Source organism: Colletotrichum orchidophilum (assembly GCF_001831195.1).
Source record: "Colletotrichum orchidophilum strain IMI 309357 chromosome Unknown Scaffold_14.1, whole genome shotgun sequence".
Classification (NCBI taxonomy): domain Eukaryota; kingdom Fungi; phylum Ascomycota; class Sordariomycetes; order Glomerellales; family Glomerellaceae; genus Colletotrichum; species Colletotrichum orchidophilum.
In genome coordinates, this window is record NW_019172970.1 from 106,439 (window position 1) to 130,856 (window position 24,418).

General features: G+C 53.6%; 8 protein-coding genes across 8 annotated transcripts; 2 read left to right on the forward strand and 6 right to left on the reverse strand.

Moving 5' to 3' along the window:
- Positions 1-2,426: 2,426 nt before the first annotated feature.
- Positions 2,427-4,306, reverse strand: CORC01_02450 (SH3 domain-containing protein; the record flags this gene model as incomplete). Its single annotated transcript, XM_022614100.1, has 4 exons — positions 2,427-3,749; positions 3,801-3,963; positions 4,015-4,098; positions 4,278-4,306. The coding sequence occupies 4 exons, from the start codon at positions 4,304-4,306 to the stop codon at positions 2,427-2,429; spliced, it is 1,599 nt and encodes a 532-aa protein (XP_022479312.1).
- Positions 4,307-8,026: 3,720 nt separating this feature from the next.
- On the reverse strand, positions 8,027-8,233 carry CORC01_02451 (uncharacterized protein; the record flags this gene model as incomplete). The annotated part of the gene is made up of 1 exon (XM_022614101.1): positions 8,027-8,233. The coding sequence occupies one exon, from the start codon at positions 8,231-8,233 to the stop codon at positions 8,027-8,029; it is 207 nt and encodes a 68-aa protein (XP_022479313.1).
- Positions 8,234-11,404: 3,171 nt separating this feature from the next.
- CORC01_02452 (uncharacterized protein) lies at positions 11,405-12,818 on the forward strand (the record flags this gene model as incomplete). Its single annotated transcript, XM_022614102.1, has 2 exons — positions 11,405-11,434; positions 11,517-12,818. The coding sequence occupies 2 exons, from the start codon at positions 11,405-11,407 to the stop codon at positions 12,816-12,818; spliced, it is 1,332 nt and encodes a 443-aa protein (XP_022479314.1).
- Positions 12,819-13,407: 589 nt separating this feature from the next.
- Positions 13,408-14,766, reverse strand: CORC01_02453 (serine/threonine-protein phosphatase PP2A catalytic subunit; the record flags this gene model as incomplete). Its single annotated transcript, XM_022614103.1, has 5 exons — positions 13,408-13,480; positions 13,538-14,198; positions 14,255-14,360; positions 14,414-14,455; positions 14,608-14,766. The coding sequence occupies 5 exons, from the start codon at positions 14,764-14,766 to the stop codon at positions 13,408-13,410; spliced, it is 1,041 nt and encodes a 346-aa protein (XP_022479315.1).
- A 1,168-nt stretch (positions 14,767-15,934) lies between these two features.
- CORC01_02454 (uncharacterized protein) lies at positions 15,935-18,164 on the reverse strand (the record flags this gene model as incomplete). The annotated part of the gene is made up of 4 exons (XM_022614104.1): positions 15,935-16,283; positions 16,336-17,605; positions 17,656-17,878; positions 17,952-18,164. 4 exons carry the CDS (start codon positions 18,162-18,164, stop codon positions 15,935-15,937), a joined length of 2,055 nt encoding a protein of 684 aa, XP_022479316.1.
- Positions 18,165-18,844: 680 nt separating this feature from the next.
- CORC01_02455 (MAS20 protein import receptor) lies at positions 18,845-19,639 on the forward strand (the record flags this gene model as incomplete). Its single annotated transcript, XM_022614105.1, has 4 exons — positions 18,845-18,908; positions 19,028-19,273; positions 19,354-19,454; positions 19,523-19,639. 4 exons carry the CDS (start codon positions 18,845-18,847, stop codon positions 19,637-19,639), a joined length of 528 nt encoding a protein of 175 aa, XP_022479317.1.
- Positions 19,640-20,062: 423 nt separating this feature from the next.
- Positions 20,063-22,488, reverse strand: CORC01_02456 (wyosine base formation; the record flags this gene model as incomplete). Its single annotated transcript, XM_022614106.1, has 2 exons — positions 20,063-22,368; positions 22,443-22,488. The coding sequence occupies 2 exons, from the start codon at positions 22,486-22,488 to the stop codon at positions 20,063-20,065; spliced, it is 2,352 nt and encodes a 783-aa protein (XP_022479318.1).
- Positions 22,489-23,138: 650 nt separating this feature from the next.
- CORC01_02457 (uncharacterized protein) lies at positions 23,139-24,407 on the reverse strand (the record flags this gene model as incomplete). The annotated part of the gene is made up of 4 exons (XM_022614107.1): positions 23,139-23,285; positions 23,345-23,942; positions 23,997-24,126; positions 24,182-24,407. 4 exons carry the CDS (start codon positions 24,405-24,407, stop codon positions 23,139-23,141), a joined length of 1,101 nt encoding a protein of 366 aa, XP_022479319.1.
- Positions 24,408-24,418: the final 11 nt, after the last annotated feature.

The following is a 24,418-nucleotide window of genomic DNA, read 5'->3' on the forward strand; positions in this document are numbered from 1 at the left end:
GTACCTTGCGTGGAACATCAGCAACCCGCTGTCTTTAACGTCCGCACCGTATACCCGTAGGCAAGTGAAAACTTGGTCCGTGCTCTAACCCCTGTCGACATGCCTCCTACAGGTATTCCATACATAGGCACGTGATAGGTAGGTAGGAAGGTTGAGCTCAATACCAGATACGAAGGTAATTAGACGGCAGCTTACAGAGCTTGATCTGCAAACTCTTATTAAAGCATACTGGTGATTCCATCTGCGTATATGCACGAATTGAAGTTTACCAGAGTATTTCTGTAAGGTAGAAACCACCTAATCTGGAGAAGGGCTCTCAAAGCTGAAGTATCAGCCCCCAGCGTCCCCAAAGTGCATTGCCCAACCGATTGGAGAACCGTTTCGGACGTTGATACCTATCCTCAACTTTGAAGCTTGAAGCTTGCGTAACCACATAGTTTTGAGCAACGTATTCATCTGAAACCATATCACTCCCTGGGTGAATAGTAATACCGTCCCAACCGCCAGCAGCTGATTCCCGCGAGAGGTGGGTTGCACACGGCGCATGTACCGTAACATTGATCGGAAACCCGCTGAACCAAGAAAAGGGGAAAGACATACATACATAACACAGGCTACGTGTACGCCAGGTGGCTCCCCAGCGAATCAACATGCAAGACGAGCAACCGACGATCGCCAAGTCGCACTCTAGCAATGCTGGATTGTACATGTCAAGATTCTCCCCGAAGCGGAAACCTCATCTATACGAACCGAAGAAACCAACCCGTCTATATACTTATAAAAAAAAAAAAAAAAAAACCACTCTGACGCTGCCGCAATGAGAACAAGAAAGCCAAAGGCCACCGACGCCGCCGGGAGATGACCCGGCCGTCTCGGCATTCCATATCGCTAACAAAAACTAACTATCGCACCTATCTGCACAAGATGAGGAAAATCAGGTCTCGGAACAAGCCCCTCCTCTTCGGAGGAACATGTCGAGATTGGAAAGAATAGCCCGCCGATGTTATGCATAAGCGGAACCCTTTCAAACAACGACAAGCTGCTTGCTCGACCATCAAGCCCAAACACATAACCCCCTTAAAACCCAGGGTCTTCCCTCCAAATAATTTGCTTTTCCTTCATTACCCTCCAAACTGCGCAGTTCGAAGCCAGGCAGAGGGGGAAAGAGAGAGTCAAGTCTCTCCATCAAAAGTGGATGACTTGGTAGATAAAGTTCATCTGAAGAGCTTCGCCATGCCTACGATCCCCATGCCAGCAGTGTCAAGGCCTACGTCTTCGAGTCTCATAACCCCCAAGCTATCTTTCCAGCCCCAGCCTCACCGCCAGATTCCGATTGCGCAACCCCTTTCGTCGTGTAAGTATTTCTTGCCCAGCTTATTTCGCGATGTTATTGCTCTTGATTCAGGGACTCTCCCGACGGAGCACAAGCTGAAAGAAGCTGCTTGTGCCCGCGTGACCCCAAGAGTTTCAGCTCCCGATGCGGATGAAACTACTGAGGGTAGCATGAGCGGCACAAATACCACATTGTCACATCTGCCTCACAATCGTAAGCTACAGCGAGATGCATCATCGGTGTGAGAGAACTCTCTTTGGTATTTGAGCTAAGTAAATTGAGCGGCTACCCAGTAAGTTACAGGAGGGAGCCAAAGTAATATCGTCATGCCAAGTGTAGGAGGATAGGTTTCGCGCCGCCACGGCCGACGATTAAGACGAAATCTAATTCACCTCCTCAGAGTCACCCATTCCAGCTTCGTTGTCGTCCTCGCCTTTCTCCAGTCAATCAACGATTATTGACTTGCCAGCGGGACGACCAGATGGCACCAAGGACCACAAAACGGACGTCTCCGCAGCCGAAGGAAGGCTCAGCTCTTCTGCCCAAAAGTCTACCATTAGGTTTGTCGCATAGGCCCTCCGCGACCCCTTACTACTCCCCAAACATCAGTACCTCGTCACCGCACCATGGGTATATAACTCGATTGTTCGAAATGAAAGGGGAGGGCGCATTGCGTGCGTGGTCATCATAAAAATTAAGATCGCGTATCTTCATCTCGTCAGAGCAACTCGCATCGTATGCTGGAGTTGGTCTCACAAGCCTCCGAGGGGTCATCATGATTCGAAGCGATGCCGCGTTGAAGAAGAAAGTTTCGTTCGTTCGTCTAGGATTGATGACATTAGGCGGGTCGTCGCAGAAATGTGGTTATTTCGTGTCTATATGCAGAAAACCAAGGGAGTCAAGTAAACGGCGGCTGGTGGAAACGTTAAGCACGTCTCATTAGGAGTCGCTGGTCAATGTCGCCGAAAGGGAATTTTGACCTCTGTGATGCCGAAGTCAATACTAGTTCGATGTGTCAACGCCGTAGCCCATGCTGGAAAGACAGCTATTTTCGTTTGGGTGTGGGCAAAACTCAGTAAGCTGATTTTGCATTTCATGAAAAGGATGAGTGTCCTTGGTGAGCGCTGGACCCTTCGGTCGAGACATCTCCCTCGATGGTTTTCCTCCAGTGTTCTGGCAAGCAGACGCAAACGAGGGGGAATGCTTTGATCTCGCCGCTGACAGGCGGCGAGTTGTCTTGGTGGCGGCCGGAGGTGTTAGAAACACCGCTGTCCCGTTGAGCTTGTCGTCGAGCTTCCCATTCATCGGCACGTTCATCCATCAGAATGCCCGTCGCCCAGCCGTCATCCCATATTCCCACAATCTTGAGCATGTCACCTCGCTCGAGCGTAAACTCATCGGGTGCGCGGGGTTGGTAGGCCCAGAGGGTAGCGACTCTATCACCAGGGTGGATGTCGTCTTGAGAGTAGTAATCCTTGAAAAAAGGCAGCTGCTCCGACTGTTGGCTGGCCATACCTTGTGGAGACGACATTCCGGCACTCGTTGGCGATTGAGGATCCGCAAGAACTGAGCTACTGGACAGAGAACCAGTCCTCCTGATGTTAGTGGGAGGGGGTCGCAGCACGCCGGCCCTGGATTCGGACTCGGGACTGTCTCCAAATTCGGATGAGGACGGGTCATCACCTCTGGGCCTCCTGCCCGTCATGTATCCTGCTGCTCCTCCAGCGGCGGCGGCCATGAGGGGCCCGCTGTTGCGACTCGGCGGAACAGGAGCCGGGTCTGATGCGCTCTCCAAAGCTGACATCCGGGCGATTCGGCCACCGGGCAAGACTTCGTATCCACTCGTGGTCTGGGCCGGTGCTATCTTAACCGTAGACGGTCCTTGCCTAGAGGGTGACGGTTGGTTGAATACACTGCCCTTTTGGCTTCCACGTCTTCTTCTCTTTGCGAGCAAGATACATGCGAATATGAGCCCGGCAAGCAACAGGGCACCGATCACGCTGCCGATTACAATACCGGCGATGGCACCGCCAGATAACCCTTTGGCTGCGGCTGCCGTGCTCGAGGGTGTCGGGGTCGCCGTCGCCGTTGGGGGTGCGAAGGTCATAGTAGGAAAAATGGAGGGTAGAGTGACTCCGGCGCATCGCTGGTCGATGTTCGAGTTGTAGCAGCACGTGTCAGTAGAGTTAATACCACCAGATGCGCAATAGGAGCACAATCCCACGGTGCTGTTGCCGTATCCGCAGTTCTCCTTTTCGTTCGCGATGCCTTGGATGCAATTGGATGATGATAGAGAGCCGGCAGGCAGAGCGCAGTTGGTGAAGTCTGCTCGGATTTGATTCATGAGATTACTGCCAGGGTTACCACAGAGACTGCTGTCTGAGGTGAGCAGCGCCTCGCTCTGTGCGAATTCGGCCTATGGGTCACGTTAGCAGCCGCTGGAAGCACAGTTCAACGAGTCACCTACACAAGTGTCGGCGCACACTGGTCGTGAGTTGGATGCTGTCAGGTTGCATGCGTCTACCGAGTTTTGGACAATTGAGTTGCAGACAACTGTGGCTGTGAAACGTGCATATAGCTCGTCCGGGTTGGTGAGATTGACATTGCTACAGCCAAGTAATGTTTGGTATCTGGTGAGGCATGAGCAAAAAGCACTTGAGAAATTGACGAGATGAGCTCACTTCTCCCGCACGTAGGTTGTCTGAAGATAAGATGCCATCTGCTGATCAAATGTTTCCCTGTTGGACACATACTGAAGGAAGGGGCTATCGAGGATGGTCAGTGTGAAATTACGACGGGCGGTGATGGCACATCAACATACAAAATCCCCGCCACAAAGCCTGTTGTCGAAACGGATGCTGACTGAAAAGCAGAACATGTCGTCGATCCCTGTAGAGAGACACAGTTTGACTGCGCCGAGACCACTGCCGAGGACAGCACTGACAAGAGTGCTGCTCTCACTGTTTGACCCATCACTCGATCTCTGCCCGTAGGCTTTCCTTTGCCGGTGGTTGAGATTGCCGTCGCTTGAATGGTGGTCGCCAACTTGGAAGGCTTGGGGAGAAGTTGTTGATCAGAGAAGGATGCAGTTCATGACTATCTTCCCAATATCTCACAGATCGTCGTCCCGTAGGGTTTTCTTGGCAGCCCGGACGGGAGATTGTCGCGGATGTTTGGCAGCTAAAGTAAAGAGTGCTTGTGACTCTGAGAGATGCTTGACGAGTAATAGTCGTAACCAAAAAGAATTCGCGCGAGCATTCAGTTGGGTTGTAGGGAGACCGAGTCGTGTTTACGGAGCGATTATTGTCGTCGGGAAGCCAAACCAGGCGAAAGAGAGTTGATCAACTGTTGTCAATTGAGGAAAGAGCGTCAGGCGGGGACCGAGGAAGGTCAGAGGTTGTTGGATGCCCGGGTAATTGGGTCGCGATTAACGTTTTGACATGGAAGCCGGATGTGGTTTCGTCGCAGGAAGGAGGATGACGGCAGTTTGACCGGATGTTTAGAACTAGGTATTCGGAGAACTGCAAGCTATGTCGGTAGGCAGCGTGAGATAAGAGGCTGAACGAGGGTAAGTAAGTGAAGGCGAACAAAGACAAATTGGCGAAATTCGGGTAGGAATACAATTAGGAGGATGCAGTTAATATCCAAGTTGGTCAGGAAATTCGACGTGTCACGGTCCGGCTCGTCGAGGCGAGAGAAGAAGGGAAAGACGATGGTGTTGTTTTGGGGCGGGACGAAGCTCGCAACCACACAAACACACAGATTCACGCGCGGGAGGGAAAGGGAAGGGGAGACAAGAGTCAGGGACCCTGAGGAGAAAAGGGAAAAAAATTGGGAGGCAGTGAGTGAGCAGCGAGCAGCGCAAGGGACATGGGCACTTGGGCACAGCCGATTATCAGAGTGCGGTGGAAGGTACCTTCCCATGGTTCCTTCCCTCAGGTTCACCCTGGGCCGGGACCTGGACAGTGGACCACGAACCAGGCCTGAAAGGCGACGGCACGCCGCGGGAAGGTGCAACTACTTTAGTGAGAGGTTTGGAGGTGAGGTGTGGACTTTCCAGTCTTCTCTGGTAAGGATGGAAGTTCTTTCTGGACGCGGACTGGGGCATATTATGGACATGGGACATGGGTGCACTGCAAGGAGGTTGGGGCCCTGCCTTCTTTGGGTTCTTGGGAAGCCCGAGAAAAGGAAAGAGCGCACCACTGATTGTGCTAAGGTCGCCCAAAAAAAAAGTTGCCCACCTCACGGCCAGTGACCTGCTACTACCTAGCTAGAAAGCCATCCGTGGCGCCGCGCGACTTTCTCTCCAATGAGAATGGGCGACTACCAGAGAACCCGTCAGCTGTGGACGCTATGAGTGGCTGCGCTACCGGAGAGGCTACTCCAGTCCGATCCACGTCTGCGTGGGCAACCGCTGGGAAACTAACTACCTGTACGGATAACCGAGAAGGTAAAGAAAGTTGACGGTAGGAACAAAAGGTACGTACTGGGAACCCCCCCCCCCCCGTGCCTGGCAACGTACCAGCTACCCCTGCTTTCACGAGAAGCAACAGCCACCGGAATTGTCAGAAACAGGCAAGGCGCCTTGATCATTCAAAATTGGTGGAGCAGGGTAGGCTGGCAGCCACTACGAGCTGGCAGGGGGTCTCAGGGTCTCCCCTCGTCGGCCATGAATCAAACTGCCAACACTTTTCCGATTCACTCCTTGATGCTTCCCCAGGTCCAATCCTCTCTTATCGTCGGTTTCTACTCCGTTTCCTCCCCATTCTCATCCGTCCCCTCCGTTGATACCTTATCCCATTTGCATAAACCACAATAAACCCCTTCATCACAGTGATGGTCACTAGCAGAAGCTTCCCCCTTTCAAGGACGTCGTAGACCAGGCCCATGGTTCGGTTCGACGACTTATTAACCTCAGGGCTGTCAGCTTTGTTTTATCATCTGCTCGGGGCTTTTCCTAATGTCCCGTCCCGAGCACTTGGATTCTAAGCGCCACGACACCGGTAGATCCTACATCTTGAGAGACGGGAAGGCCGTTGATCAGCTACCGTTTCTTCCGCGCTCGTTTTCATTTTCTCTAGTTCGCTCTCTTCTTCCGAGTCACCCAACCATCCGTTCTATTTTCGGCCCCCGCTGCTCACGTCCGCGTTGTATCCATGGCGTCACGACGCCAGTGTACTGACAAAGTGGGCAACAAAAACAAACACCAAGCATGGAGATGAAGACTGGGAATATGGGCTGAAAGGCTTCTATTATGGAGGGACCATCCCTCTCCCCCCGGGCTTGCCAGGTCAGTGCGGCCATGGCGGGGTCAGCAAAATAAACACGTCGTTGTTGATCAGAGTACACCGTCTTCCTTGTCGAAGCTTTATCACGATGGATGGCTCGTTCGTGTCGCCCACTGCCATCCTCTCTTGGATGATGGCTGTAGGAGGAGGTTATGCCAAATCACTCCGCACGTCAACAACAAGAATGAAGAAACTCATCAACTGCAAACACTCTTGGCAGCTTTGGCAAGGGAGAGCCATGTCTCGAGATACCATATGCCGATACACACTTGTTAGCAGACTGTCTCACGGCTATCATCTCGTGTTTCAATCCACCACGTCCTAGACACCCACTTCCTCAACCTCTTCGAGAGACATTACAGCCAGTACACGCCGTCCAAGTCGTTTCCTCTCATCCATCCGTTGTGATATTGCTGCATTTTCTGGGGTACGACCGAGACCCTCCCCGCCTGAACACGGTTCACAAGACGGTCCACCAAAGAACGATCAATTGAGAAGTGGACAGCAACTTGTGCATGGCAACTGGCCTTCAGTGTGGCTTTCTCACCATCAGGCTTGTGCAGGTACATGTGTCCGCAGAGTCACACTGCAGTAGCGCAGCTGCTGGCGTATCAGACTGATCCCAGACTGCAATTATGGCATCCAACTTCCACAGGTTTAATCATCGACCCTGAGATTTCGACGTTTATCTCAAAAATGTGTGCCAGCAATTAAGAGATGCTGAAATTGTGTTATATATGGATACGCAACACGGGGTACTTGGCCCTTGTGAGTGGGCTTGTGAGAGACAGGAGGAGGCGCAGAGGTGCATCCAACTTCCAACAAGACGATGACGCGAGCTGTCAAACGGCCGTGTTCCATCATCGTCGGCCTGAAAAAATACGCCCAGAAGCTCAAGGAGCATAAACATGATACTCATTCAGTGAAGAAACATCAAACATCCACAAAGTGCCGAATAGACTCGAGGGGCAGCCAAGGCGGTTGACAGAGCGGAGCAATAGGCGAAATTACTACGACTTCACGCGTGTCTCAAACCCAGCAGCACCATGCTCTGATTGGTGAGGTTCACCATGCTTCAGGATTGCAACAGGGATTGCGAACAGAGTGGAGGAAGGGCAGCGCAATCCCCACGCTCCCTGACCCAGAAGCCACGTCGGCTACTGTGCTACTGGCGACAACAGCGTTTGCGAAATGAAAGATGGCCCCAGCGCTGGCTTTACCCTGCGTGGCACGGACAAGGCCTAGCCACTTCGTCGGATTATTCACAGGGAATCAAGGATGACCGCGCCGTTCGGACGATGTGCCCAATGACAGCTCGCCTCCGGACAAGCTCCATCATATCTCAAGAAGTCACAAGTCAGGAACTATGTATTCTGTGTGTGAGTACCTCGGCGGAGCGAAATGTTCAAAACCCAAGTCCAACGACAATGCCGCTCATCATCAAGACGCACCGGCAGGTGATGCGGGCAATTGTGGACCAATGTTTCGGTGGTTTGCTCACCACGCGGCCAGCCGCTCCCGCTGTCATGGAGAGCTCATTCAACCCTGAATTCAAGCACGTGCGATAATCATCAGACAAAAATAGAATTGGCGTTGAATGAGCGAGAAGCATCGCAAATCGTCGAGCTTTGGGATCTCCAAATCCTCGTCCCATGGACCCATTTTCACTGCCAATCGCCTGACGCATCTCACCTCAGCCGGCCATGGAACAGCTCGGATCCGAGGCTGAATCCTGATTTTGGATAAGTATGCAGAAAGTCTATCTTCAATGCGAACGTCTCGCGGCTGTCGAAAACGGCAGCCTTGGGTGTACGTGGGAATCTCCTCGTCTTTTTCCCTCAGCATTCGTGTATTTGGCTGGGTCGTAGTTCAATCGGCCGCGATAACTCCAGATATTTGCCTCAGTTCGGACCGCTCTTTCTTGTCTTGAGACGCTGGCGTCATGCAAATATGGATTACCTTGCACGTCGTGGTAGGTAGAAGCATCCGAGCGTGCATGTTGCCGCTGAATCTGAGGCTGGAACGCCCTACCATTGGCTTTGCGTCGGTGGTGTCGTCGAGAGCTAGCAGCCACTAGGTTTTTCTTCTTGAAATCCGTGGCATGCATTGTCGAAGTACCCAAATATGAACGTACTCAACAAAGATCAACAAAGAGGATTTCTAACTTGAGACCGTTGCTCACTACGCTACAGCATACGAAGGCACTCGGGCGACTGAGTATCTGTCAAGTACTCGGTACACCGTACAACCCTCACTGCCTGGTCAAAGAAAGAACAATTGGAAGTAAAACGCCCCGCCGCTGAGAGTTGAGAAACGGCGGCCGTCGGCAACTACTCGTGGGGAAGTGTTTGAGAAACGACAAGCACTGGAAGTCTTCTTCGAGGACTGCAGCCTAGCCGTTATTGCTCTTTGTGCGGCGAAACGGTGGTGTCACATTGGCGGACACAATGCGGCTGGCACGGAATCAAACAGGCATCCACACACAGTTGCCGCTAGATCGTGACAACTTCATGCGAGTCAAATACCCGCATGATACTACCTCGGATTCATCACTAGGGAGATATTGTTCTCATGCTTCGCTTGATTGGCTTCTGATCCTAGCAAGCTTTGGCATCGCTCTCGAATCGGCCAAGAATTCCTGGACGATCCAAGGTTCGAATGTTCAAGTTGTCAACGACATTGCGTTAACATGCTTCTCGTTCGAATGTCGGTGTGCAGTACAGCAACGCGATTTTTACGCAATGCCGGTATGTGTCGACACGTTCTAAGTAAGGTAACAGCTGTTTTGCGATTAGTGCGATACTATCAGGAGATTCTCGACGTCGCTTTGCATTCTCCAAACGGAACGTCTGCTAAAGGCCCCTCGTTATCCGTTAAGACGTTTCCATAGCGTTACTGTTTGTCTTTTACATGTCTGGCTTGATACGAGCAGTATGCCAATACTGGCCGTGTTCTCAAGCAATATTCTCAAGCCCAACAGTCGTGTTTGGGTTCAAACTCAGAACCAGTACCAGCAGCGGTTCGAATTCTCTCCTAAGATACCAACCTTTCCAGAAAACCCCCTAAATGGGAAGCCCCGGTCCATTATTGCGTGTTAGGTTAGAAAACGAAATTGACCGATTTTACGCTTCATCGAAGTTTGGGGATCAGCTGTGCATGACTGGACTCGGGACGCTCAACAACGAGAGCCTTGGACAAAAATGCTTCAGCGCCTAATTCATTGACTCGACGTGGTGAAAATAATAATGTTAGGGTATATGTGAGTTTCGACGGCTTTCAAACAAATGCTCTTCATGTATCGTCACCTGGCCTTCTAACAAGCCTTCTAACAAGCCATAGGGACGTTTACCATCGATGCCCTCGTGAGAGGCTTCATTTCGTTGCTTGGATGCGCATAGACGGAACTCGGAACACACCTTGGCGACAACTAAAAACACCAAGAAGCCAAACTATGTTACATTCCTTCTTCGAAAGGATGATGAGATGTGGTTTATCAGAAGCTATGCCATTTACAAGGTGGATATACACGAATCACAACATAAGCCTCAACCGCCAGGCTTACCTTTGTCCAATTCCCAAGCAATCCATTGCCCAGAATCTCTGGATTCAACGCAGATCATGAAGCGTAATTCATGAGCCGTCATTCCCGATAACTCTCTACTACAGAAGTCGAAGCCTGGTCAGAATGGTTCTTTGCCTCCAAGGTCCGTGAGCGTGGCTCCCCAGCCATCGACATCGCTCGCTGCGAACTAACGGCGGCGCACGTCCAAGAGGGATGCGGACCACCGACGTCGACTGTCCCAGGTGACCGGCAAGGACCGATGGGAAACATGTTTCTGCACCGCAGGCTTACTGTGCAATGACATGCCCCTTTGTCTTCCCCGATCTCCAGTTGCCGGCGATGAGATGGGGGCAGCCAGCACCTACAGACTTGCAGTAGTTCGACTGGGGCTGAGGCGTCTCGCAAGTTTGCGACTTGCGCGTGCTCTTTCTCCGTCCTCGAGGATCCGAGTCTGCAGAGATCTTGCGTGCCGCGTGCCGTGTGACGCCGCAAGCATGGTGTAGATGCCATTCTCTCGGGAGGTAAAGCTCTGCTTCCCAGGCTCGCTGTTCGCTTCTCGGGCCTATCCTCCGTCTTCAGACATATCTGAGCTACAGGAAGTGAAATTTGTGGAAGAGATCGTTTGGTATAGACGAGGAGAGTATGCGTTCAAGAGGCAATATGCTGTCATCTTGTTTCTTTCGAACGCCATTCTATCTATGAGACGAACTGCCACCACTCATCGCCCTCGCCTTTTCTTCGAGAACACCGCAAAAGCCGCACAAACTCAGCAGTAAGAGCCAATCCGACCCTCGCCTCTCCCTCAGCTCTCAGCTCTTGCCACAGGCTGAAACCCGCATCTGCATTTGCCTCGCCTCGTCCGCCCTCCCTCTCCCAAGTCCGTGCCGAGTAGATCCAGAGACCAACGCACCCTTCGCCGACGCTAGGCAAGAACGCATCGAAGCTCAGACGAACATTTCTCAGCGGCACACGATGATAAGAATTGCCAACCCCGGTCTCTTCCAAGAACTATCCTACGCAATGAAGGAATACTTCCTTCGGGGTTGGCTTTTACGTTGCTTGAGACCCTCCCCCTAGCATGAGCATGAGCACTGGCTGCCAAGCGTCCCACTCTCCAGCTCGTTCAGCCTCCTCCCCGGTTGTAGCTGTGTTGCAAGTACTGCTTGGCTTGCCAGCAGCTTCAGGCTTGTGAATAGCTACACTATCGAAGGCCTGGTTAGAATGGCGGCAATTGTGCCCATTGGGGTCCCGGTTCGTTAACCCCCTATCTCCCCTTCTTCCACATTGCAAGAGAAACCTCATAGCTAACATCGTGAACCCCTTCCGCCATCAGCTGCCTCTCTATGGACCTCCTTACCCCCCACAAGTGGCCGCCCTGGGGCTTATCCCAGACGTGAGGGTAGATGTCCCAATCTGCATCATCCTCATCATCTTCTTCTTTGCGGGCGCCCTTCTCAATGGGGCAATATTCGTCCGCAACATGGGCCGCGGTCACAAGTTCCTCCCCTCGGCCGTCCTCGTCAGCTTCTGCCTCATCCGCATCATCGCCCTCTCCCTCCGCATCGCCTGGGCCACCCAGCCCTGGAACGTCTCGCTCAACATCGCGGCATCCGTCTTCGCTGCTGCCGGCGTCGTCCTCCTCTTCATCCTCAATCTCCTCTTCACCCACCGCCTCCTCCGCGGCCTCCACCCGAACCTCGGCTGGCTGCCCGCCGTCAACATCTTCTTCCTGTTCTGCTACTTCCTCATCTTCGTCTGCCTCGTCTCCGCCATCACCGCCCTCGTCGTTAGCTTCTACACCCTCGATCCCGTGAGCCTCTACGACTGTCGCAGGGTCCAGCTCTTCACCTCCACGACCCTCACCATTATCGCCTTCCTTCCCATCCCCATCCTCCTGTTTGCCGCCTTCTACCCGGGCCTCCGCCGCCCCGAGCCCTTCGGATATGGCTCCCTAACGACGAAGATCATCCTCGTCCTCACCGCCGCAACCCTCATGACCATTGGCGCCGCCTATCGCTGCGGTGTCAACTACGCCGTGCGCCCCGTCCTCTTCCCCGGCTGGTGGCACCACAAGGCCTGCTACTACATCTTCAACTACGACCTCGAGCTCGTCGTCATCTTCCTCTACGCTCTCATGCGCTTCGACCTCCGCTTCCACGTCCCCGATGGCGCCCGCAAGCCGGGCCACTACGCCAAGGGCCAGCACGCCTACAAACGCGTCAGCACCCTCACCGTGCGTGAGAGATTCGGAGGCGGCAGAAGCGGTGGCCACGGCGTCGTCGCCTTCTCCAAACGAACCACTACGCGCAGACGAGCCTCTTCTCGCACCGAGTACTTCACGCCTAGCGGCTACCTGGCTACCGACTACACCCGGAGCAGCTACCTGACGGGATCCGGAGAGACCCGAAGCGGTTACTTCAGCGGGACGCGCTCGTCGGGAAGCAGTCGGTCCGAGGAGATTAGCAACGAGATCAACGTAGGTATAGGCGCGGGTGGCAGAACGAGAGAGGTCTTCCGTGAGCGCGTGGTGTACGACAAGAAAATAAGGGGTCGACCGACGAGGAGGAAAACGAGCGAGGAGAGGAGACGAAGTCATGAACGTCGGCGTAGACGGCGTAGGAGGTCAAAATACTGAACGTCAAGACGCAACGTTACGCCCGACACACGAATCAGGAAAGATAATGTATGATGATGACGATGCATATTTTGGGGGTTCTGGATACGGGCCTACAGGCGCAACGCGATCATTTATCATGTGCTTGAGAGTAGCTCGGAAGCTCACCTCCGAGGCATTTAGTCCGCGACTTTGTCGCAACGAACGAGAATCAAGTCAGCGTGGAAAATGGAAATTGGAACATCAGCTTGTCATTAACATCAACACCTTCTTTGTTGCCGGCGGTCTATGATGAGTATCTAACGAGATGACAGAGGAAAGCGTCCAGGATACACCAGGAACCTTAATGCTAAGGAACTCTCGCGCTAACAATCGAGCGTCCTGGGCCATTCTGTTTCTCTCTCGCTCTATATCATGTTGCTCAACGCAGGATCTCTCTTTCTTGGGAGTACATTGGTTCTCTTGGCTTTTGTTGTAATCTTACAAGATTAGACGCCCCCAAAACACCAATGCAAGTTGAGCATGCACGCCCCCATGTCTTCGAATTCCGTCCATGGATGGCATCCAGATCAATCTGGATCATGGACGATAAGGGTATCGGATGGATGGATCAGAGGAAGTAGTCGGGTGTGCGTCTCGAGACCATCGGCTCGCCAGCTCTCGGGCAAGGATCAAATTGCAGGCTGCGCATGATTAGTTTACCAACTTCAATAAGATGGTGGTGAGAAGCGGGCACTTACAAAGTGTACTTGAGATGTTCGTCGATTTCCATGATCGCCGCTTGGTTACCGCATCTGTAACAATAGTTGGGTGCTGCCTTGGTTAGCCGTGATTGCCCACTCCACCACGTTAAGGAGCTTAGCTCACCAGAGAAGATCGTAACGACATTCCTGTCTTGAGACCAGTTGTAGCCCTCCATCACAAGCTGATGGGCACGCGCAATAAGCGTCAGGCCGTTATTATGGTTGAAAGCCTCGGAGATGTCCTGACCGAACGTATAACCGGCACCACGGGGTGATATCCCCCAGCCGCAGCGGTCATCCGGGTCGGACCAAAGAAGGTCGCACATCGGGCCTTCGTGGGGAACTTCCTGGATTCTGTCGAGAGCCCTAATATTGTCCAGGGTATCGATGCTGGGGGACAGACCACCGTGCAAACAGAAGATCTGGTTGTCGATGAGGGCGGTAAGGGGGAGGTAATCGAAGAGATCGGTGAAGTACTTCCAGACATTGGCGTTGCCGTATTTTCTGAGACATTCGTCGTAGAAGCCGTACACTTGGGTGATTTGGCGAGACTCGTGATTGCCACGAAGGATGGTGATGCGCTGGGGGTATCGAATCTTTAGGGCGACGAGGAGAGTCACGGTCTCGACGGAATAGTAGCCACGGTCGACGTAGTCACCTAACAGGGTAAGCGTCTACCCAAGAGGATGTGAGCAGATAACATGGTCAACATACCCATGAATAGGTAGTTGGTGTCGGGGTTGGGGCCGCCAATCTTGAACAACTCCATGAGATCGTGAAATTGGCCGTGGATATCACCGCACACTGTCACCGGGCATTTCTGAACGAGGGGAGTCAGCTGGAACCGCTTGCCCTGCGATCGGGGGCACATACGACTGGCTGCACGTTGGATTCGTCCTGCAAGACTTCCCGCGCCTGGTGATGGATGTTAGCGAGGCGTCCCCAGGGGTCACGCGAGAGGGGTTGTTCGAGATGAGGGGGGACCAAATGGCGAACCGCAGCTATGACGACAGCGAGTGGGAAACGCGCATCGCGACTGTCAACTTTGCTGGCGACAGAAGACTGACCTTCTCGCAGAGTCTCTGGACATCGGCCTCGACGAGCTGCTTGCAGCTCATGAGGCTCTCGATCCAGCCATCTAGAGTAGGGATCGTGGTGGGCTCCAGGTTCTGGGTGGACGGCAGATCGGCAGGGACACGGCCGACGTCCTCCATGTTCGTATCCATGCTGAAATTCGTCTAATCGATTGAAATGCTTGGTATTTTGATAGATGGCCCGGTCGCACAAGGCAAGGGCGTGAGGAGCAAAAGGGACAGCGTCGTCGTGGTCGTCGATTTGGGTAAAGGATGACGTTGTTTTCAGCACCTGTCGCGGTATTCAGTTTGGCACAGCACCTCAATCCTAGCGTGGGGCTGGCGGCGAATCGTCAAGGGCGGTCAGAGCTTCGTCCGAGGCCAGATCAGGAGGACGAGATCGAGTATTTTGCGCGAGGGAGGGAGACACAGCGTGAGAAGCGTTCGCGCAGGGTGGGGTTGGAAGGGATTATGTTCTCTGGATGCTGTGATGAGGGCGGGAAGACGTTGACGTTGGGCACTGGGGATTTTTGCGATGTGACAGGTGGTGCTCTACCTAGTACTGGGTGCAGGTGCAGGTGCGTCGAGCGTGGTGCTGGTTGCAGCAAGACTAGGTAGCAGACCGGGGCAGGAGGGGATGGGAGATACACCACCACATGGGACTTTCCTGGGCTTAGGTAGGCAAGATACACACCCAAACCATGAGGCAGTGGACAAATGCCTCCCATTGGGTGACAGCTGCTGGGTTAGACTCGCTTAATCCGATACAGTTCACTAACGTTAGTACGCCTCGTCATCTTCGAGGGCACCCATTTGATGCATCAACCCCGGGCCCCGGCATGAGGGTAGGTACCTAGGTAGCGCCTAAGCAGGAAAAGCACCTTGATTTTTGAGCCACCCATGAATATATTAAGCATCATGTAATCGATCTCACGAAACTCAGATTGATATGGCTGCCTTTGTCAAATTGGCTGCTCTCTCATATTCTCATCTTCGGATTTCGACATATGTCATTTGTCTTGTAATTACCCATTTCCTTAATTAGGTAACAAACGCCGTCGCAAGTAAACAGGCCAGGGGCCAAGCCAGCCTCAAGTGGCCCAAAATACCTGTGCACATGCCGGTGGCCGCGGCACTTCCGTCACATCATCTTCATTGTCTCGGTATCATTTGCTTGACCGTAAAACAAACATAACCCGCGATCCTCAGCCCTTCCAGTCATTTCCCATCACCTTTACCATTACCCCAGGCTCGCCAACGCCGTCTCTGTCACGCTTCTTATAGACGTAACAGAGGCTCCGGTTCGCTCGGCGGATGCTAATTACGACAGCCCGAGACCAATGGGGCTGGTCACGCCCGACGGCTGCTCCAAATCACGTCCAACTAGTGTGCGGAAATCAAGCTGCACCTCGTTCAACATCTTTGCATGCTCATGGGTGCGCTCCATGCATTCATTCCAAACCTTGCCGCCGCGCTCTGTGCCACTGAGCTGCCGCGCCAGGATGCCGTTGAAAGTATCTACCTCTTCCTTGGCCCATTTGACGCAGGCGCTCATCATTGGCGGAGGAAAGCATGAGTGAAAGCAGCTCACGGTATTGCGGATCAGGGAGAAGTAAACAAACGAGAGCTCCCAGATGTACAAGTGCAAGTCACCCTGGAAGATGCACTGTCTGAGAGGAGGTCAGCCAAGTTCAAAAGAACGCGCAGGATCGCCAATCTCACCTGGATCGCTTCTGGATGATATCGTGTCTGGCTACCAGATAGGCCTCGCGAGCCCTGTCTTCGTAGCCAAGCCTGGCCAACCAACTGATGTTGCGCTTGTTCTTGGTAGGCGCCGTATGCGTCGTCTCGAGCTCGCGAATGATCATGCCCGCTAACTTGGCACATCTTTCTTCGACCTTGAAGCTGATGAAGTCCTGCGCCACCGCGTTGTTCTTCAGGCCCCGAGCGAGATTCTTCAGCTTCTCAACGCGGTCAACTGCCGGCTCAAAGCTCTGTAAGGCGATGTCAATGTCGAGTTCATCCATCTGGCTTTCAACCCATCGTAGGTTTTGCTGCTTTCCGTCCACGTCAATGAGCATGTCCTTGATGTCAGACAATGTTTCCAAAAGTTCTGTCTTCTGGAGTAGACCGGGGTCACGGGACGCAAAGTAGTTGATCGTCTCCTTGGCCTTGTTATTGGCCTCCAGTTCCGACTGTCGCTCTTTGCGTAATTCTTCCACTGCTTTGCGAATGTTGAGAAGTAAATTGTTCTTCTCCGTATCCTCTGGCTTTTCGGTTCGGTAGATGACGGATTCCTGGCCAACGCCTCTGACCATGACGGCATCTGCCAATTTGTTTCTCGTCGACGAGTTATCGCTTGACCCAGCCATATCAACGACCTCAATATCAAGCAGTGGCCAGCAACGATCAGCGACCAACTTCACCAGCGGGCCCTGAGCTTCGCGGGGCGGGACATCAGCCTTTCTCTTCTTGCGAGATGCAATGAGCAAATGGTCGCTTAGTAGGAATATCTGCATCGCTCGACGAGACTTGTACGTGGCGTTGTCCAGCTCAATCCAAGCTCCGGCGTTCTGGATGACATGGCGGCGAGCAGAATTGGGCAGGAACTTTTGGGAACCCTCGACATTCTTGTACAATGCCTGCATCTGCGAGTTCCAGAGGGCACTCCGGTCTGCAACCGAGCTTCGCTTATCCCTTTTGCTCAAGCCTGTTGACAGTTCGCCTCCGAGGCTTGAAGATTCATTATTTCCATTGTTTGAGGCCTGGCGGAGTGCTGTTGTGTTCAACTTGAGGTCCGTCATTAGATTCTTCAACGCTCGCATCTCTCCCTTGAGCTTCTCGGCTTCCTTGCTAATCTTGATGAATTGGGTACGGTTCTGCATGACGTTCTGTTGCAAATCTGCATTGGCCCGGCCCTTTAGACTGCGCAGGTTTTCTTCGAATTCACGGATCTGGTCCTCGTCCGCTTCGCTGAGCAATGTCGCAACATCTACAACCGGGTTAATTATATTCAATGAGCTAGGTGTGACCACAACTCACATTGATCTGGGACCAATCCGGGATCTCGCAGTGCTTTGATATCGATGACGGGCGCTGGTGCTGAGTTGCCTGCGCGGTTGGGAGGAGGTTGTGCTGCTCTGCGCTGGTGGGACTCGTACTTGTCGAGGGATGGCATAGACGGTACCGGCGGGTTATTGACGTCGAAGTCGTTCGGCAGGGTGTTAAACCGCGTAGAGTATCGTCGCTTTACCAAATCCGAGGTCTACACATTCTCTCGTCAGCTTCCGATGCCCCGAATTCACTCTCCATCTAGCCCTTGCTGGGAGTATGCTCACCTTTCCACCCCCCGCTTGCGGTGGCGGGCGAAGCCGAGGCTGTACCGGCGGAGGGCCTGCATCTGCCATCGGCCTTGAGCCGGGAGGCCGTACTGGGCCTGATACATCTTGTAGAATGGGTTCTGAGATCTGGCGAGGTGCACTAATCTGTGGACGGCCCTTTCGCTTTCCGCTTCTGAGTGAGATCTTGCTGCGTTCCCGATCCTCCGACATGGTAGGCGTTTGAATTAGTGTGACGTGCTGGAGTACACTATCTAGGAGCAATGAATGCGCATTGAATTCGATTATGTGTGAGTACAAAGGGCGGCGACAATGCCCCTTTGGTGAAGTCGCAGGTTGGGTCGGATCGATGTTGTTTCATGCACCGACCGTCGTCTGCGGAATGGGAAGCTGCCGTGCTGTGGTGGCCACGGAGAGGACTAGACCCCTTGCCTGTTAGACATTAAGATAGACTCGGAGTCGTCCTCTCTACGTAACCTGGAAGGCACCTCAACCCCCAGCGGGCAGCAGTGGCCTCCAGGTGGGTGCTGAGCTGTCGACTCAGTACGTACCTATCTCATCACTGTATCTGGTCTGTGCTTAGAGCCCCACTGCAGCGGCTGCTTGGGTGCTTGGCAAGAGAACGCGACCTGGGAACCGCCATGGTGCAGAGGCTAAAAAAATTGGTAGAGGAAGCTCCATCAATTGCCGATAGAGCTTCTTTCCTTCGATATTTACTCTGTCAACGAATACTCGCCAAGTGTCTCCCCCGGTCATTCAGCCATCCCCAACTCAAAAGGCGCAACATCGTGAACCTGAGCGCTCTCTTGTCAGCTCTCATCGCTACCATCAGCTCCGACTGCTGCAAACCGAAAGCCAAACCCCGTCCGCTCTTCCCCAATTTCCAGAAAAACATGTCCCAGACTTCGACGACGATAGTGACGGCATCAGTCGCCGCCGCCGTTACCGGCTTGGTTGGTGAGTCTGCCTCAACACCTCCTCGCACCTCAATAGCACTCTTTCTCTTTGCCAGTACTGGGATGGGATCGAGGAACCAGTGTAACAGGAGCTGTGTTTGCTAACGTTCGTCGCCAAAGCGTACGCCGCCTTCTTCGACTATCAGCGACGCAACAAGGCCGAGTTCCGGAGAGAACTGCGCCGAAACGAGCGCCGGCAGCACAAGGTTGAGAAGGAGTCGGCCCAGCAGGAGACCGTCCGCCAGAGGCAAGCCATCAAGGAGGCCGTCGATGAGGCCAAGGAGGAGGGCTTCCCTACCGATGTCGAGCAGAAGGAGGCATACTTCCTTCAACAGGTTTCCGAGGGAGAGACCCTCTCCGCAGACCGTCAGTCCAACCTCCACTCGAGAATAAATAGACGGGAGAAGGCGATATTTGTTTTTTGCTGACACTTGTTGATGTTATAGCCACGCGCGCCGTTGAAGCCGCGCTTGCGTTCTACAAGGGCCTCAAGGTCTACCCTACACCCGGTGACCTGATCGGCATCTACGACAAGACTGTTCCCAAGGTAAGAGACATACTTGCAAGCATGGTGGCTATCGTGGCATTCGAACCAGGGACTCACTCTCCATTTAGCCCGTTCTTGACGTCCTCGCCGAGATGATCGCTTACGACTCCTCTCTCAACATCGGCCAGTACCAGGGTGGCATCAACGCTGACCTTGGCGGCATGCCCACCGTCGGTCTGGACTAAAAGAACCTCGCCCGAACGTAGTAGCTCCCATCATAACGAGTTCCCCTCCACTCTCTCACATCCCCCGACCTGGACACATTCCGGCGCGCTCGCCCCCAAAAATTCTGCAGTCACTCCACCAATGGCGTGATGCTGCAATCCACCATCCATCGACACGTAATCCCCAGCATCTTGCGAGAAGAGAAAGGAGGAATTACGACTTTTTACTGTACAATACCTGGCCGGCTGGGGCTGTTTTGATAGAAGGTTTTGTAAGAGGAAAAAAACCATGTGTATATTGACTATCCTGGCAGGGACAAATAGGCAAGAGGATGAGGAAGATTCACGATATTCCACAATTCTATAATGCGTGTGCCTGGTTCCCTGAGAGCATGCCGCCAGCCCGTTTTTCTTTTTTTTCTGGTATTACTTGTGTCTAATACTTTAGACCTCAATTTTCCTGCCCTTCCTGTCAACTCTGTCATCTCTGGGGTCGAAACCGCCATTACCCCAGGTGGCCCATTCAGGGGTCGCCTCGCCCATGTAATCCTCCGGCTTCCAGTCTCCGTCGGGTCCCCGCTCCTCCAGAAGTTCAAAGAAGCGCTGGTAGTCGATTCGCGGGTGCCACTTCCCATCGACGTAGAATCGATCGCTCGCCAGCAGGATGCAGCAGCTGTGGGCGTGCTCCGCGGCGATGCCGTATTTGAGACCCTTTTCGTTGAGCCTCTTCTCTAGCGCCGTGACGAACTCCTGCACCTCCCAGTAGAAAGGGACGTTGGACATGCTTAGGCCGGCGTTGGACGCCGTCGAGGTGCCACAGTAGGTGACACCCTTGATCTCGACGAAGCAGGGCAGACCCTTCTCTACGAGCTGCGCATACCCCTCGACCTCGTCGTCGACGTTGAAGCCTTTGACCAGGGTCAGTCGGAAGACAGTGCGGTGCTTGAAGCGCTTCTCCCTGAGGATGTCGAGACACCGCTGGAAGCGCTCCCAAAAGTCTCGGTGCAGGGGGCGGTCGATCTTTCGGAGGGACTCCTTGTTCGACGCGTCGATGGACACATACAGCTGGGTCACGGCCTTGAGGGCGGCGAGTTGGTCGGGGTGTTGCGCATTGCAGACCAGGAAGGAGGAGATGCGCTCGGCGTGGAGCATGCCGAGAAACTCGTTGATATAGGGGTAGAAGATGGGCTCGCCGACGAGGGAGAGGGCGCAGTGCCGAATGCGCATGGCCTCGGCGAACCGCTCGGCGCGGACGCCGGGCACGCCGCGGAGCATCTTGATCTTTTTGTAGTGATTCGCCTTGACGCCGTCAAAAATGAGCTCGGGCGGGTCAACGACCCAGCGCCACGTCGTTCCTACAGGATTCGTGCCGTGACGCCAGCAGAAGACGCACTTGTTGGAGCACGACAGCGAGGGGGTCGTCTCCATGCACTGATGGGAATTGATGCCGTAGAAGGAGTACTTGTAGCAGGAGCCGCGGCCGCGGAGGGCGGACTTTGTCCAACGGCAGATCTTTACGCCCGAGTGCGAGCCGACGATGGAGTAGCCCTGCTTCGTGAGCGAGGCGTACGTAGGCGAGTTTTGGGGCACCATCTCCTTGGCGGCGTTGAGTGGCGCCTTCTTTGCGACCGTCTTGCCGTATGTCGTGAAGTCTACGGCAATGGGCGCCGCCGCCGTTGCTTTGGCTGCGGGACCATTCATGGCTGCGTCAGGATTGGAGCTCTTCATGATGCGCCCCAGGTCTTCGACGTCATCAATGTTTTTGCGGCTCTTGAGCTTCTCGGGCTTCACTTCAGAATCCTCAATCAAAAGCTCGTCGTCGTCCTCTGCCGCAGACTCGTCGTCGCTTTCTTCAGGGGCGCCGCTCCCGGGCAGCCCTTCTCCCAGGCTACCAGTCTTGGCCAGCATACCGAGAACGTCTACGACACCCTCGGACCACTCAGACAACCGCTCAGTGTAGTCCCTCTTAGTGTCGCCCATGCCGACGGGGAATGCTCTCTTCCGGCCCGTGAGCTTGGCCATCCACTTGTCGACCTCCTTGGCCTGGAAACAGAAACCATCCTCCTCTGTCGGCCAGCCCTCCCTGTCGCCGAATCCAAAGACGGAGTACCCGAGTAGCGAGGACAACGGGGCGGTATCGATTCGGAAGTCGTGGTGAGTCTCTTGGAGGTGCTCCAAGAAGGTGTCGTTGATCGTGTCGATGTTGTAGCTTGGCAGCAGGAATAGGTAGAAGAGGTCCGCGGGATCCTCTTCCGACTTGGGCGGGGTGATGAAATAGTCATCAAAGTCGACCTCGGCAAGGTCGAGCAACTCGGGGGCAGTGAATGAGCAGTCGGTACCTGCAGCTATCTTCTGTAGGCCATTTCCGAGGCGCTCTGCGTACTCCTTTGCGATCTTGGGCGTGTTTGCGGTGATGCTCGAGAAAAAGACGAGAGGCCTGACCTTGCGGACTGGCGCATCTCCCTTTGCCTCGCTGGAAGGGTTTCGCTTGACAATTCCACCCTTTATCCTTTTAGGTCCGTTCGGCTTTGGCGCATTCGGCTCGACAGTAGGGCTCGGTGGGCTCGGTTTTACATCCTTCTTTTCCTCCACAGGTTTCGTCTCGGGTTTCTCCCTGGTGTAGACTTTGGGCAGGGCCTTCAATTCGCTCTTCTCTTCCGTAGAATGGAGGTAGAATCGTAGAATTAGCAGTCCAAAAGCTGTGAACAAAATCACAGGTATGCGAACTTGCTGCCACACATCGTGGACGTCTGCGCGTAGATACAGAGTGAGCAGCTGAACGAGAAACAGGAGTGGCGGGAAACGGTAAGAAGAGTCAACTCACTGTTTAGTATGGACTTGAAGCCTATGGGCTCGTGGATGGAAGCCATTGTGCAGCGACGGAGCGCGGTGCTCGAGGACGAGCTATGCGCTGGTATTTCGTCACTTCAAGAAGCAAAAAGCGCGACGATTGTGGTTTTCTTCAAAGTTGCACACAACAGTGGCGGGGTGTGCGATATTGGCTTTTGACCAGTGGGTGTGAGCGCAATTGCAATACCTAATTATCTAAACTTTCCCAGCCGCTGACCGGGTGTTTGGTGGTGCCCCGCCAAAGAATTTTAGGCCTGGCCCTGCACCTCATCGACCCCGCCATTAGCGTCTTTGGGGCACCCAGTTGCTGACCATTGGCATTGAATGGCAGCAGGGGCATCTCGAGGCTGGTTACATTGTTTGTGACCAGAAGACCACCTAGGCATGACTAAGGTAAGCGCCCGCCTGGTGTCAAGAGAAGCTTTGAGCAAATCGAGGTCATGTCGCTTCCTCTCAAACTTTAGCTAGAATAACTTAACTTCAAGTAGATTGCCGCCAAACCATCGTACCCACGTTGTTGACGAATATACACAGCTCCAGATCACAGGGGAGCTTGGGGGATTCTTGATTCATAACCAACACCACCCGAGGTCCGATTTACGGAACCTGGCACTTGCAGAACATAACATTGAGATGCAGCTGATCATCGCTTTCATATCCATCAAAACAATTAGACTCTCCGATCCGATCCTGCTTGCGCTTGCTTGTCTCGTATGTCCTTCAGGCACGGTGCAAAGAATATTTCCCCAGAAATGGCCTGATGAACTGTTCTTAGCGCGACAAGCAACCAGAGGAAGCATACAGAGAGCGAGAAGACCTGGCAGATGAATCAGCAAAATTGTACAATGACCGACAGCAAGACGGGAGGACACAAACCATGGTCATGACTCTAAAAAAGGGGCTGTCCAGGTCCTGGGCCAGCATGCCGGTACAAGTCGCCAACACACCAAGCGGGAACGTGAAACCCCACCAGCCCATATTGAAAGGGATCTTCTGCATTGTAGCAAGACTGATGAGAGCAAACGACAGCCAAACGAGAGCGAAGCCCCACATGATGAGCGCCAGGAAGAGGCCAACAAAGTAGAGAATCTCTCCGCCGTGTATCGCCTCCGGAGCGGCCGTTCTCAAACCTGCCGCCTGAGGGAAAAGCTTGAGGGAAACCTTTCCAAGCTGCTGGATTCCGAAGCCGCCCTGGCCCAAAGGCCCGATGGGAAGGAACACAGAGACGATGGCCTCCTTTGGCGGGAGGCTGTGTATAGTCAGGCGGTGGAAGTACAGCGCAAGGACCATACCCGAGAAGCAGATCCCGATACCCCAGAGCACGTAGGATGCAATCAGGGTGGTGAATGCGTGATCTGGGTTCGAGAGAGCGTCGGCGACGATGCCGCCGGTCGAAGACGCAACTACGACGGGGACGATTGGGAGAAGACTTGCAGCTGTGACTGCCTGAAGTCCCGGGCGGTGTTGATGAATCCTTGGAGCGTAGTTGGTCAGCATCGAATGTCACGACTACGGTGGTGTAACTTACATGACAAAGGGCACCGAGATGCAAGTTGCCAATGACAGAGCGGCATCGAGCCACCAAAATGCCCATGCCCAACACACCACCCACTGGCCCCAGGCAGGTGCACATACGAATATCATCATGTTGATGATGGCTAGTGATGGAAATTAGTACATCATGTCATGCATTTAGACGCTTCCGTAACTAACTTGCAAACCCCATTGGGAAGCAGCCTAGGAACATGGACTGAGCAGGGTGTATGACCATGGCTTTCCAAATCTCAGGATATAGCGCGTACCGCAACGCCGTGATTATGGTGAAGACGGTAAAAAGAATAATGTTGAGAACGAAGAAGGCAACAGCGAGGCCGTGCGAGATCCATGGTGCGTTGTAAGGCAGGTTGTGAAGGAGAACAGAAACTATTCCAGTGCCCATTGTGACCGCGA